We start from the raw sequence: 15,866 nt of genomic DNA, 5'->3' as shown, positions 1-15,866 counted from the left end.
CAACAGAAGCAAACAGTAGTGGCAAGATGGTGGATCACAGTTGTTCTGTTCTGTATCCCTCCCAGAAAGCAAGGACCAACTACTTACAGTAAGAAGACGGAGAAGACTCGGATGAAATACGAATGTTCTTTTCATTCCTCTCTATTCCAACCTACCACACTTTATGATATCGTCACGGTTCGCACTTCAGGTCAAGGAAAATCTGCTATTTTTTGGCCCCAGCTGGAAACCAACTTTTCAGGTTCTTAAGCGATTGATCCGCGGTTAAAATGCTCTGAAGAGTTTAAAATGAGGTGTGTTAACCTGCAGAAAAGGGGGAATCATTTAGGAAGTGTCAAGCCCGTTTACATTTTGCAATAAGTTCAACCCAGGTAGCTTTTGTTTACACAGGCAACGTGCATTTCTGATACCTTAGATATGAGGGATTATCTGATATATTCAGAAGATTTGGGTGATATCAAGCAGCATACCAAATGCAGGAAAATCACGCTGAGTTTGGCAGGAAGTTGCAGCAAAGATTAAACCTTGATAAAAGCTTCGAGACAAAAATGCTTGACACATATTCACACGTCGCTGTACTTCCCCTCCTCACACATTTACAGGCTGCACAAAAGCAGGAAAGTGAAAATGAGGACACGGAGCGCTCCGACGGTGGCTGCAGCGCTGAAGATGCGATGATGACACTTTCTTGTCATATACCCATATTAATAATGAGCAAAGGAGTATTATTATGCAAATATAAATGATCCTGTGATTTATGCAGATTGATGCGCACAAGTTTCTTCTTTATGGGGTGTTTCAACAAAGCTGTCAGAACGATAACAGAACATAACTATAGTAATAACCGGCCAAGCGTACTGACGATTATGAGTATATATTCCTATTATTGTGCTGTGGGAGGCAGGTCTGTACATCCAGGGCAGAGAGAGTGTGTGGAAAGTGCTGAGTTGTGTTCAAAAGGCTGTCGATAGGTTGAGAAGTTCACTGATCGGGTCTTTCAGATTCATTGCAATCATCCTGGGGCTTCGCCTTTGGCCACAGCTTTACTACACAGACAATAGCAACGTGGTTAAAGAGTTATGAGTTCATGTACAAAGCATTTGTGCATCTAAATAAGAATCTGACAACATTTGAAAAATGTGTTGTCATCCTTTCTTTTCATTCAATCCCACTTTGGAGCCACTCTTAACTTCAATCGACTGGTATTGGGGGGGAAAAGGAGGCCAAGATCAATAAATACAGCCTTAACTCGCAAGAGCTCCTGAAGTGCTTCCTAGAGAGGAAAAACAAAAGCTCTTTCAGTTACGCCTCTCTCTTGGACTTGCCACTACAAGAGACCTTGGGTGGGAAGTTTTGTTTTATTGAACGCAGCATAGTGAAAACTCCAGACATCCCTCTGAGAAATCTATCACTGGATTCTGACCATGAGTTTTTCTCTCCAGCCCTGAATACTAAAAGCGATATGTTGTGACCTTTTGCCAAAGCGCCCGGCTGGCTGCGGGGATCTGGGACAGCCTCGCTTTTTTTTTTTTAATTTTTCCTTTTTTTAGCAAATCATTTCAGAGTGCACAGCTGCTACAAGGAAACGGAGGATCCCCCGTCTGTCAATTAAGATGTGCGACAAATCAGGCCATTTGTAGTCTGGAGACGTCCTCAACCGCACCGTCTCCGTGAATCACTCGCGTTACGATCTCACTCAGTTCTTTTTACTGCGGCTTATTTCACTCCTGATTTGGACAGATGTATCACGTCAGTTTGAAATAATCTTTAAACGAACACTCGTGTGTTGCCGTCTGATGGAAAAGCCCCTCGCATCAGGGATCAAAGGTGGCTTTGATCAATAATCTTGATTTGTGCTGTAGAGATCTGCTGTCTGTGTTATTGGAGACTGGAGGCTTCACAAGGTCTCAAGTGAAACCCAGACACCCAGCACAACGACTCCATGGCACAAGTTTCTGACTATTTAGAGGAGTGAAGTCATGGCAAGGACACAAAAGACGAGAGCCCAACTGATATATACCTGTTGGCTGACAGTATCGGCTGATATTGGCCTATAACAGATATATCCGTATTGGCAAATATGTTGGCTGAAACATTATAATGCAGGAAAAGGTAACTATGTCCTCTTAGAGTTGCAGTCAGGCTGGATTTGCTCATTAGCATACCACTGTAGTCACCGCCGCTTCCCCGCCTGGCGAGCGTCCATCATACACACCGTTGCCAGGTTTAAAAAGGGTCTTATCTCTGCACCACTAGTCCGTCACTTAGCCTCAGAAGCTTGCAACAAAGTGAGCCGGCTAGCTATACTGAGGAAGCTAAGCCTAGAAATGGCTCAATTGAGAGAAATCTCAACAGCGGCCCAGAGAAAAGGAAACGCAAATGTCACAGTGTCTTGGATTCGCTGAATTGGTCAGGTTACAGCAACTCTGAGGAGACAAACTACTCTTTTGTGCCTTTAAATCCTGATGTTACGATGGTATAGAGCTCAGCAGTCGATGGCACCATCCATCAGCCCAACCCTACTTTGAGGGAGCATTATGAAAAACGTGTGTTCATCAGCCCATATATCGATATCTGACTATTTCACTCTCTAATGTTGGTTTCAGTATTAGTCAGTAGAGTAGGTCTGATACCGTCACGTGCAACTGCAGCTTCCATCTTCTCCATCTGAAAGCCATTGACTCAATCACTGAACATTTCCGCTGCACAGCTATGATTACGTGCCCTATTTTGTTGCCTGCGATAAGAGAGCATCCAATTTTACTTCCTTCTGAGAGGTGCTCCCTAACTGCACATAGTTCATCCCAGCCATACAATTTCAATCCAGTCCTCCTAACGGACTTAAAATGGAGATGACATCCTTGACTTCTATTACTGTGCCGAGGTCCATGTCGAATACAGTAAAGCTAAAAACAGGCCGTCGCTCCAAACATGTTGTGCATGCTCGCCTGACATAGCTTGATTCCTATGCCCAGAGTGTCCCGGCAGCTCCCCCCCCCCACACACACACACACACACACACACACACACCCCTGTCACGAGCATTACTTATGGATGTTAATCTTGAGCGCCACGCCTCTGACAGAATGAAGTCCTCAACTCCGTCTAAAGCTCCCAAAGTCGAGCCGTAGCTAGTCAAGCTAATCTGCAGACGTTGAGTGATGCCGAAGTATGTATGCCAAACATGACATTCCAATAGAGTCCTCCCCCGCCGCTCCGAGCTCCAAAATAGACGTGTTAGAAATGACAAAACCAGCAGGCGAGCCCAGCATTGTCTCGGCATGACCTCGGTAAATGAATGGAAGTGAACAGTGGGACAGGCAGGCAGCTCCTATAACTGTCACGTCGAACAAAATATCCAGGATGAATTGAGAGGATGGCCTGTTTTTTTTCTTTTTTTAATGCTTTAAGGAAGAAAAACCGAGAGTGTGCCTCATGTGTCAGAACCAAAAATAGGGTGTTTAAGCGTTAGAGGGCCTCAGTTTGACATGCAGAACGCTTCAGATGAAAACATCACAACGCCTGACAGACCGAGTGCAAATTTTCTAGACATCAGTCAGGTACTGAGGAATGTTTATTAAAACTGAAGCGTCTTTTTCTTCTTCTCGCGCTGCACAATGATGATGAATGACAATATACAAAATACAAGAGCTGAAGATTATCTCTCGCTCCGCTCAGCGTCGCCTCCAAGCAAGACGTCACAGCACTTTGCTCTGATGGGGGGCCGTTCTCCCGTCGTTAAAAAGCCGTTTTCTGCAGACTGGTCATTAAAATGTGGCGAGCAGTGGCTGACATGTCCATCCAGAGGCATGCTACTCGCCTCATCATGTTCTTTAATCATCGCGTGGAAAGAGAGAGCGGCCCACACTGGGGTCACTTTCAATGAGCTGCTCTCTGTACGGTCTGAGGAGAGTCCAATTAAATCCTGCATTTTTTTGACCCAGGAGCGACTACGTAATGAAATCTGATGGCTGCCGCTGCTTGGATGAACTGAGCGTAAAGAGAGTGAGAGTGACTGGCAGTCCTCATCCCACAACTTCCACACATCCACAGTCACATGCATGCCCATATTGCTTTATGCACCCATGCACATCCACAAAAATAAAAAAAAAAGCGCGCCATGGCCTTCTCCTCAGGCCACTGCTGTAAATAATGTGGTCTTATTTAACTCGCTCGGTTAAATAAGCATCAGGAAGGAACGAGGGAGGATCTGGGATCAGATACAGACGGCGAGGAGACACACGGTTACGTGGAGAGACGAAGCAACAATGTCAGGATTCTTAATCCCTGGGACACACGAGTTATCAATCTCCTGTAAATGTCAGGCACTAGGATGTGCCCTCATGAATGATGGATATCTGCCTTGTTTGTTTTTTTCATCTTCCCTACATTGTATTATTGAGTGAGCGCCACCGAGGGCTTAGAGTCTATCCAGAGAGGTAATACTCCCTCCTTACAGTGGCGGCAATACCTGAATCCCAATTACCCGAGTCGAGGAGGGGAGCAGCAGCAGAGGGAGGGCGGAGAGCAGGAGCCAAAATCAGCACCTTCAAAACACATGAATGCACAGCGCACACATGCACCGGGAGTTTGGTTTCCTCCTTGAAACTTGTGAAGGATACACAGAAGACGAGGACAAATATTGATCAAGATCATTTGCTGAGGGGGAGCCCCCTGGAGCCCCCTCAAGGACCCAGGGTGCCAACCACAGACCCCTGAACGCATAAATGTTTGTATCAGAGCGAAACTTATGCGATTTGTCTTCTTTTATCCGAGTCTGTATTCAACCGACGTTCATTTTCCCAAAGCAGCTGGCTTCTCTCGAAACAAAAACAAACATGTCATTAATGATAACATCATTTGGAGAAAGAAACAGCCGACTGTACAAATATCAAACAACCCTGAGGGGGGACGTAATAGTGGGGTAGGAATATAAAAAAAGAAAGGGAAGGAGGGCCTGAGGTTACAGTCGACTCTCTGCTGGGCACCAGAGACGCACACTCGGTCTCCACAGGAACATTACAGAGATCTTGTGGGATTATTTCACAGAGAATCAGAAGCTCCCAGCCTCCTGCACGCTGCTGCTGCTGCTGCCTGCCACACTTGGCTGTTTGTTCCCCCTCATCATGCTCAGGGGGGAAGAAAAAAAAAAAACCAGGCTGCATAATTCTCACAGAACCAATTAATTCTTCAACATTTAAATGCCCCACGTGCGCGCGCGCGCGCCGCTGCATATCAATATGCATCTGTTTATTTGCAGGGCGCTTGGCAAAGTTTAATTTCCGAGGGAGCGGGCTGATTAATTAATTAGTACTTATTAATCAGAGTAACATTTTTAACAGCTGGGCTTCTGATGACATATTCATCAGCACAGAGAAAATGCATTTGTAAACAGTGGAACAGCTGGGAGAAGAAACATCCTGATGATAAACTTCATTAAAAACGTGCCGCCGTGAACGCGTCGTGATTACGATCAGATCAGAACTTTGGGTTGGAGTTCGGGTTTTAGGTGAAGTTCAGGGGCCACATGTGATGTTTAATCAAAGGCAAAAACAGGAGCAGTGGGGACTGACTGCCACTGTGTGTGTGTGTGTGTGTGTGTGTGTCACTAGCCTGCAATTAAGACAAGAGTGTGTGTCACAGTGATGTGGAGCCTAATGAGGAAATTATAGGCTACGCGCAAAAACGCCAGAGAATAATGAGCACATCACATCACGGACCCGCTGGCCTCACAAACAAACATTCAAGGGGACACACAGACACTAATGGGGCCTGTCTGGTGACTAATCGGTGTCCCTTCTTACCTTGAGCTTGTGTGGAGTGGATGAGTAAGGAAAAAAATAAAATCCATGTGGCGCGCCACATCGATCTGCTCCAGGAGTCCGCAAACATTGTCCCAAACCGGAGAGGCAGGCTGGACAACAAGTGCCCGGTGAGCTGCAAGCGTGGAAGTGTGGCTCCGCTGTCTGTCCTCCTCCTCCTGCTGCTCCTGGTCCTGCTGCCGCCGCTGCTGCTGCTGCCGGGTGTCTCCTGCCGCCACTCGAGCCGGGCAGAGCGCACCGAGGTGGGCGCGCAAAAAGCCCGAGGAGGCTGCAGCCTGTCGCGACCGGAGAAATTCGGTCCAACAGTCCTGTATCTGTTTTCAAACGTGCTCCAGTTGCACAGACCCCCGTGTGATGATTTTCCTGTGAGTGCCTTTAGTTGGTTTCTCTGAAGTACTGGATGCAACTCAGTCAGATGAATCCAGGTTAAATCCAAACACAGTCCATTCCTCGCTGCACCTGTGAGAATCCGCGCCTCACACTTTTTCGCGTCCTTGAGATGCTGGTTTTTCCGCCTCTCACTTTTAACTTCACTCTCCTCGTCCGCAACCGAGTGGTTACAGTTTTTTTTCTTTCTCCGGACAGACTTTAACTCGAATCCTCCCCCACAGCGCGCTGTCAAGGTCGGCAATTCAGTCTGACAGGAGCGCTGGGGAAGAAGTTCAGCGGCTCGGAGAGCAGAGAATGAGGGCAGCGGGGGGAGAAACTTGCACGCAGTCACGCTGTCATGGTCGGAGCCTGCCGCGGAGGAGAGCCCGGCTGCCGGTGTGCGTCGGATGAGGACGAGTCCCGGGTTCTTTATGAGGAAACGTTAGGATGGTGGTTGTGCTGGCGGCGCAGCGCAGGTCGCCACCATGCGGCCGAGCGCAAAAGCGCACGCCAAGTTTGCCAACACAGCCCAAGCAAGCACAGGATTTCCAGGAGAGGATTTTATTGCTTTCCACATCACAAAAACAAGAAGGTGGAATGAATATAGTCCTTTGTTGAAATGATTTAAGGGAACACGCGCTTTGCTTGTGTTGCCAGACTTGTTCTCAGGGAGCCTGAGGAGAAATCACTGGAACACTTGTGCAGGGCTGTTTAATGTGTCTGAGTTTATTGACCTTCTTGTATTTCTTTTATCCCCCCATCGCATATATTTGAATACTTTGAGGGTTGATGGTGTGGCACCCTCCAGAGCTCGGCTGCATTGTTCTTTCCCTCTCTGGCCGTTGCAGTGTAATTCCCCCACGCTGTTCGAGGCGCATGACATGAATAGAGAAAGACACAAATGGCCGTGCTGAGTCTGAAACTGCTGCATGTTATCTCGCCTGTGTGCAGGAGGAGAAGAAGGAGTGGAAAGAGAAGGAGAGGGTGGGGAAATGAATGAGTGGAGGGGCAGGAGGAGGAGGAGGAGGAGGAGGAAGAGGAGGAGGGGTGGATGGAGAGTGACAGAGCAAACGCTGTTTCCAATATGACAGTATCAGGAAAGCAGAGGCCGAGGGAGAGAATGAGAGAGCATGACAGAGCAAATGTTCCTGTCTTGAAAATGACAGTGTCTTGCCAGGAGAAAGCAGCAGTGCTTAATGCTCGTAATGTTTTTATTTTTTTGAGAATGGCGAGCTCCCATCTAAGCCACCACAGGGCAGCGGGGGAATAATGCACCATGGTAATAGCCTCTGTTGTTTCTCAGCGTGATCGCCAGGCTCCCGTCGGCTTTCCAGCCCCATCTTATCCAAAAATGTGATACCTTGCACAAAAGTTAATAACAGGAGCGTTAACATCAGGAAAAGCAAGACGGAGTGCTACCTCGGCCACCCTCGGGGCTGCTCGGGGACCCGATTATGATTTTTCAAAGTGTGACTGAACTCAGCAAAGAGGGTAATTTAGAGAATCCCTGGACGCAGTTGTTTTTTGAGCCCCAGCTTTTCCGGCACAGACGAGCCAAAGCGGTTTGTTTGTGTGGCTTTTTTTTTCCTCTTTCCCCGTGCAGATGCCAACGCCGCCAGGTGTTAGCCCTCGATGCTGTTGAGCAACGGCTACCTGTGATCACAGGTGCTAAAGCAGCTTTCTGCAAGCTGTGTTCACTTCAGTCTAAGATACTCTTTTCATCTGGCCCTCGAATTAACCACACAACTGGTAATGAGTCGTCTGCAGCAGACTGCAATTATTTCAAGTTATTCTGACACTTGCCCTGGGCGTCCATATTTAACACCTTAAACCAGACCATCGGATGCCATTTTTGGCACAGCCGGTGAGACAGAAAAGGAGGGCGAAGAAATGTGGAAGTAATTGGAGAAAACACATCTACTCTCCTCTCAAAGAAGCACAGCCAGCGGTGTTTGCTGCCAATCTGCAAGTGCAGGTCTTTGATTGTGTTTTTCCCCCTTTCTTCACTGCTATCCATTCATTTCTGTATTAAAGGGTCAGGGCCCGATATTTACATGTTTGAATGTGTAAATGATTCATTTACATTCAGAAATGATCCCTACCAATCCAGGGAGCCATTGATTTCTTATGAAAATGTATGAACAGACTCTCAAAACCTCCCTGCAGTGTCTGATTTTAAACCCGGTCCCTTTATTTGAATGTTTAGATGTGTAATTGATTCATACTCCAGTCGATCGCCTCAGCTGGGAGCTGCGACACGACTGCAGTGGCTGCAACATAATCCTTCGGAGCAACTTTCGAACGGCAAAGTTACGTCCACCAAGTGCTTGTTTTTGTCCCTCACAGGCTGAGGTTGTTACTCCAAGTATCAGTCACATTACAGAAACAGCTCCCAACAGAGACCTTTTCCTTAAATAATGAGTCCGCTTTGATACCAAAAACACAAGTCTCATTCAAGGAGAAGTCTCGCTCTGAAATCTCGCAAGAGGTGAGCTGTTTTTTAAGTTGTTGCCTCATCTAGATTGTCAAAGTTCCTCTAAGTATCCTCCTCTCCACAACTCCGGCTCAACCTTATGTCCATCATCTTCCTGCAACAACTCACATCTTGCGATTTCCAAGAGATGCTTTTGTTTCCGTTAACAAAACAGATCGCGTTATCGAACAAAAAGTTCTCTCTCTGCAGAAATTGTTCTCGTAATATTGTTAGACACTTAGAAAAACCTTCTCAGCTGCTCAATGGCACAAACTGCAGCCATTTTAACGTGTCATGGCTTCCAGCTGAGGTGATCTGATGGAGTATGAATCATTTACACACCCAAGGCATTGAAATACAAGTTTTTAGAAAGTACCAGAATTCCCGTTTTTTGAAAGAAAATCAGATACTGCATTCGAGTTTTAAAGTCTGTTGATACATATTCACACAGAGAAGAGTAGAAATCAATGGCTGACAAGATTGGTAGAAATGTAGATTTCAAAGATGGTCTGCAGTTAACATCTGATTTAAAATGTACATTTTAGAGTAGATTGGCGAAAACCACATATTTCTACCCACTGCGATTAGCGCTGACTCTGTCCAACAAGAAACTTTGTCCACAACTTCACACCCAAACAGCTTGATTTTCATTCAGACTCTTCTCGCCGACCGAATCTTCAAACCATGAAGTGCAGCCCTGACAATAAGATTCTGCACTCGCTTCATTTTCTACCAACAAAGTGAAAGAGGCACTCAAAGGTGAAAACCCGGCCTCCATCTTCTCAGGCCTGAAGGGGAGGAACGCAGGGGTAGACAGGGGAGGAGGGGGGAGGCAGCTTTGAACAACAAAGGGCATCAATGTTTGAAACCATCTGAGATACTCTCAGACCAAAGTCCAGATCCTCGCCTCGGTTTTAGTTGTTAAGATTTTACCTGAGTTAAGGTAAGATCACAAATACACACCGACACGTCTACACACATAACATGCCAATACTTTGCAAAAGAGAAATATTATCAGAGAAATGGTCTGTCGGCTGCCCAGATTGAAAGATGGAGGTCAGACCTCCAAGAGGAAGAAAAACCTGAGGGGGAGATTCTTGAGTGCTTGAGAGAGACTGTGAAGCTCTCCTGCTCCACACACACCCATCACAAACTTGAGGGTAGTGTATGCATTAACCCCCAGTGAGATGCATCTTTCTACAGACCATAATCTGCCTGATAAAGTCGAAAGCAGGGAACGAACACACCAGGTCCGGTCATTAAACGAAAGGCTCGCTACTATTTATCAAACATTTCTCACACCATTAACACGTCGCTGTCAATTAGTGGCCATTTAAGGAGAGGCATCAAAGGAAACGGGGATCTTCTTAACCAAAATGAATCCTCCATCCTTTCTTCCACCACTCTGACCAAATCTCACTGGAGGTTTAATGAATCGGAACGAGCAGGGGATAATGGGAACGGGAGCTCGGTGGGAGGCCGATGGGGGTGATGAGCGTTGCTTATTACCTCCAAGGCCAATTACAATAAAGATCTGTCATCTTGCCCCCCTCTGATAGAGGAAGAGTCACGGCCTCCCATGGGGCTCTGGCTGACCATCTGAACAACCCCCAGCCAACACAAACACACTAAATTGAACCCGGCCTCATTTAAAAGGATATTTATGCAGCGTTGTTCATTAGAAGTTAAGGTCAGTTTACTTCTCGGAGCTTAAAGGCGCATTAGAACAGGTTAGTTCTGAGCAACTTGCTGCGCCTCCCTCTGCTTTCTTTTAGTTTTTAGAGATAGTTTGATGTTAGAGGAATATTCATCTACAGGGACCTCATTACAGAAAAATGTCCTAACAGCTTGTGCTATCTTAAGTTAAGTTTCAAAGATGGGGGAAAAGCAATTCCTTAACTCGTGGCTGTGTCCGATCCGATCTCGAGACCTTTTATCTTATCTTAACATTACGAGTCCTGACTAAAACTTGCCTCAGTCGGCGCTTATCGGCGTTATAAGTGAGGAGTCGAGCCACTTAAAGCGTTTTGGAAACTCTGTCACGTCAGAGATGGTAGTTGTACGACATATATACCAGCCCTTCCCTCCAAAAAACATTGTGTGCTTCCTCACACCCAAACCAGGAAACGCATCGACCGATCGTGTTGTCGCATTGATGCAAGCACGCAGTTCAGGACCAGGATCGCCAAGAGAGGCGGAGTTATGAAGAGATTAGACTTTAAACTCACATTTGCTCAAGTGCTCTGGTAGGATGGGCTGATGCCTTTGGACTTTGCTTGTACTGTCATGCCTGTATCTGTGTTTAAAATGCACACAAGACTGCTTGTACCCTTCACAACAGCTGTCTCACTTCACTTGTCACGAGCTAGCTAGCTTGCTGAAAGGGACGAGCAAGGATGGGCAAAAGTTTTCCTTGAATCTGAGGCATTAATCGTGTCATTGGAAGAGAAGATACACATTGATCAGTGCAAGCTTCTCCAACAGGCTAACGTCAGCGTTAACTTCTCCAACAGGCTACCATTAATGTTAGCTTCGGTTCTGTTTAGCTAATTTCCTATCCTAAGATAAGATAGGATTGTTTCCTCAGTGTTTCTGTAACACCAAAAATCATTAATGTCATCCATGAAGTGAGTTCAGACTTTCAGACCTGGTGCCAGGTTTATATTTCTATAGAAGTAATGACACCAAGGTAAAAGTAGATACACATGTATCTGTCTCTCACAGTCCAACAACCTTCCAGACTAATTGCCACTGACTGAGCCATACCCATATTTTTACTTTGGTACGGCACCTCCAACACCACGATGCTTCACTAAGTTATTCACAGCAGGGAGGCCAAACTGCATTGAATCTGTTAAAAAGAGTAAAAAAAATAAAAGTGACATTTATAAAACCTGATGAACAGTCTAATTTATGTACGGATCTTTAATCGTAGGCATTTTGGCAGATGGAGATGAGTAAAAAGAAAAATCCGATGGCATTCATCAGAGAGAGAGATCAGTCGAAAAGCAGAGAGGAAAGAGGAGCAGAGCTGTTTGTGTAAATGAGACAGATGGTCAAAATAGAAAAGAAATATGTTAAGCCGAGCGGCGCCAACCTTGGCAAAGGAAGGCGCCTGACGTAGAACGAAAGGTAAAGAGGGGAAGGTGTAGGAGTTAAGAAACAAATGAAGAAACTGTTTGTTTTCAGTCCTGCTTGTACTTTTCTGATTTGCCCGTGAATCCATTTTTCACCACCCGACAACAAAAGACTCCACTTGCCCCGCTCCGAACACCTCCACTTTAAATAATGCTCGAATGTGTTATGCAGCTGAGTGCATGGATATGATCATGTAGCAGCTGAGCAGCAATTGCACCTGACTGCATCACCCTCTGATTCATATATGCACCTCGCTTTCCCTCTTCTCACACATTGAAGAGGCTGCAGAATTAACGGTGACACGTGGAGCAACATCAGGATTTACCTTAAAGGATTGTTTTACCCAATAAAAAAAAAGATATTTTTACCTTTAAGTGGTGTGATGAGCCGTGAGGATATTTGTTGGATGGAGGTTGAATGCAACTTTGTGCTTTTCTCGCAGCACGGAGATGAAAAATAATATAAAACCCTCATGAAACACAAGAGATGTTAGTGTTGAATTTTTAAAACACTTCTCTGGCTGTCAATGCTCTCCCAACTTTTTCTAACACCTCCTGTTTGAAACCCCAGAAAAGTTAGAAGAATTGGAAAAAGATTGGAAGAGTGGATCAACGGGAATACCGATGGTCAGATTAATAAAAGATGAATGAGCACAAAAAACATAAATACATCCAGTACAGTGTGAAGATGTATGTGGTTGTTGACAGGCTTCTTGAAATCTTCCACCAATTATATGAAAGTTTATCATCTTTGCTTTCACTTTTCATTGTCCCAAGAGCGTAGCAGTCAATCTTTTTGTGGAGCGATCGCTTCAAATATGAAGTGTTTTCAGAGAACACGTCATGATGCAACGTGTTGTTGCAATGCGCCATCAGTTTTGCATGTGAAGCGCTCCACGGTTAATTTAGCAACAATATTTTATTCACAACATCCTCTTAGACTTTTAAAATTAATCTCCAATCAGTCCAGTTGTACGACATGTTATGATGTTTGGACTGTGATTAGGTCCCTGGTTAGGTTCAGGAAAAGGTCGTACATTGATGACTACATTAACTACATTCAGTCTCGTCACGTAAGATGCATATGTGACGTAACTCACACGATGTATGTCATCTCATTTAAGTACGTTAACTTACGTCAAATGATTAACAGAATGTGAATAAATACCGGTTTGTGTGTTCTGTTGCAGAGATATCTAATAAATGTTAGCACGCTAACCAGCTAGCTACGGGCAGCTACAGTAAGCAGCGGTTACTCTCGTGATACGGCAGGTGGTCAATTCCTACATACTGAACCAACAGGACGCAAACCTTGTTCTCCAGAGAGAAAGTCCAGTTTTTCTCTTTCTTTAAGATGGTGGAAGGGATTCTTCAAGAATTGAACAATGTCCAACTCAGAAACGTACGTCCACTGAACAGGCTGCCAATTGAGAACGGGCTGTGTGATGAATGATTTAGCTTTTCAGTTTTCATCTATTTCATTTTATGTCTCAGGTGTTGAATTCTAGTATGTATGATGCTTTCCTCGTGTAAAGAATTGGATCATTAGAGATGAACTACAGTGAAAGCTGTAAGAGTTCTTATGGTTCTATACAAGACGATACTTGAAAACCTGCCTGCCTGGACACCGGCTGAAAGGTGAGAAAGTTTGGCCATTTAAAGTGTTTTAGATGAAACCGAAACACTCGAGGAAACTAGAAGATGATTCTTATCTGGCTGTAGGTGCAGGTGCTTTCGTCAAGTCAAGTAATTATCTGTAACACACAGGAACATGCACAGACACACACACGTGTCACGGACAAACAAGCAAACCCAGCCGGGCCCTGCGACTGACAGATTGACTGGGCCACTGGAGGTGCCGCCACCATATAGCTTCACTTTTTATCACCGGCTGGGGGAAAATGAATATCACACCACGTCAAAGCTCGGACGGAGCATCATTCTTTTAGTCCTGATTGAATTCTGGGCTATAAGCCCGTCTGACGGATCCGAAGTGTCACTCCGTGTGTCACTCAGACATTCTCCCTGAATCCTGCTCTGTTTGAAGAGATACCAAACACTGATGCCGTCTGAATGAGTGGTGGTTACACAATAACCCTTATTTGAACAGTGCCTTTAGTCTGTCTGTCTATACTGACACATGCACACATATACATATGGTACACACATATATATAATCATATATAAGTGATCTCCAGATGGAAATATGTGGATTTGTGCACCAAAATTAAAGAAAAACAATTGGATGCTCTCAGCCTGCAGTGGGTTCATTTCATTGGGGCACAATGAATCAAACATGAATCGATGCAGCGCTGTAATTGGTGCAAAGAGCCGATGTTCCCCCGCCCACTGGTGTGTGTTTAGGTCAATGCATGTGTCATTGAGCCTGCAGCCAGAAAAAGATACTCGCTGCCCAACTCGCTGCAGCAATGGCCGTACGCTGCCCCGGCCTCCATGTTGGAGGGTCGACTCTCAGGCCCCCAGAGAGTTGAAGGCGGCGTTTGGTGCTGAGATGCAGGAGACATATTTTGCCTCACCGGTTGGGTTTCCTCTGAAGGACATTTCACTCGTCCGATTCATCGTTTGTGCTCGGACCGTTACACGTTGAGCCCTGCTAAATGTGACCGACGGACCGTGCTACTTCTTTCAAGAGGATATGAGTGTTTATTGAAGGTTAACTGTATCTAATGCGGCATTATCTGCTCCTTTATGTATCTGTTGATTGCACCTTCGTTTCCAGGTGTGCGATGAGATAGAGAAAGACAAAGTGAACGCATGCACAATGACGTGTTCCAGCTCGAACATGTAGATAAGCAGCTAATACCTTTTTTTTCAAATTCATCCTCAAGACCTGCCCCCGTCATATTTAATGGCTTGTGTGGAGATCTTTTTTTTTCTTCTTTTTCTTCTTCTTCTGTGCACCTCGGCGGAGATAATGACACTCTTTCAGGAAGTCGAGCCACAAGGTCTCATGATGGATTCAGCGTTGGACTTCTTTTGTACCTTTCTACATTTTCCCTCAAGTGTGGCAGCCTCGTCTGAATTACGTTTTGTTTGTGTCATGCTATCAATCATGCTCTCGGATGAATGCGGCTGAACTCAGGTGCATTATACACCCGGCGTGTCATTCGGTTTGGAATGCTATTACAGTCCTATCTGTCCGTGTCCTTCGCATTTTGTGCTCCAGCCCACAGATGTTTGATGATAATGAACATGTTTTCTCTTGTCCAAAATATTTTTTGACTAGACGTGCGTACACTTGAATGACCTAGGAGGTCTAGGAGGCCACAAGATCTAGCAATTAAGTCTAGAATAGCGAGTCTAATGGTGGTAAGAAATTATTCTCTGTATCCGTTTGAACCATAACCCTACTTTGGGTAATGATGCAGGTAGGTACAGGTAGGGGTGCGTTTCACAGCGAGAATTTCTCGGCTGGGAAACGAGGCTAATTTCCCCCCCAGCGCTGGAGGAGTCCTTTAAGGGAGCCTGAAGTAGAATTGAGTGCAAATGAGAGAAAACATATTTATGATGAGATATCGAGCGGAGCGCAGCAGAACTTTTTTTCATAAAGATGTCGAAAAAATGCTGGGAGGTCTGGAGTTCTTGAAGACAATCACACAAACCCTGATGTTCTCTTCTCAGCGAGCGACAGTGAGTAATCCAGATCCATCAGAAGAGTTTTGATTTTTTTTCTTATTATTCTAAATGCAAACGCAACAATTTTATGCCTGAGCAGCTGTTAGTACGTGAAGTGAGTCCAGAAACACTGCAGATATATATAGCGTGCCGTCTTACACACTCCGTCTTCAAATCCTCTGCATCTGTTCTTCGGTACCTGACAGACTAATTGAGGAGAAACGCATTAAGCAGCTTTATTCAGCTGCTTCATGTGCTTCACGTGTGCATCAGTGGGGGAGAGCTACAAACATTATCTACAATCCGCCCACTGAGACCGACAGCAGATCTGACTCATGATGTGCTGCAGATGTCGCTCTCCTGGTGGCAGCCATGACATCAGCATTGACGTTTTGAATGTCAGGGACGTGGAAAACCTTTCACCTTTCC

At 45.4% G+C, this 15,866-nt stretch overlaps 2 protein-coding genes across 6 annotated transcripts in view; one reads left to right on the top strand and one right to left on the bottom strand.

Annotated features, from left to right (window-relative positions):
* The window catches only part of sdk2b (sidekick cell adhesion molecule 2b), a 276,603-nt gene extending 270,480 nt beyond the window's left edge, over window positions 1–6,123 (bottom strand). For 3 of the 5 annotated variants that reach the window (XM_084341900.1, XM_084341899.1, XM_084341901.1), the window contains exon 1: window positions 5,805–6,013. In XM_084341900.1, the coding sequence (XP_084198026.1) occupies window positions 5,805–5,892 (88 nt within the window). In that variant the 5' untranslated portion in view covers window positions 5,893–6,013. Of the gene's footprint in view, window positions 1–5,804 lie in introns of all 5 variants that reach the window. The other 2 variants (XM_084341902.1, XM_084341903.1) reach the window with 1 other exon arrangement.
* The window catches only part of rpl38 (ribosomal protein L38), a 362,866-nt gene that overhangs the window by 90,652 nt on the left and 256,348 nt on the right, over window positions 1–15,866 (top strand). The gene's annotated exons all lie outside the window — the stretch shown is intronic.

This window comes from Pagrus pagrus (assembly GCF_965226575.1).
Source record: "Pagrus pagrus genome assembly, chromosome: 21".
Taxonomy (NCBI): domain Eukaryota; kingdom Metazoa; phylum Chordata; class Actinopteri; order Spariformes; family Sparidae; genus Pagrus; species Pagrus pagrus.
This window is presented reverse-complemented; position numbering and strand designations above follow the sequence as displayed.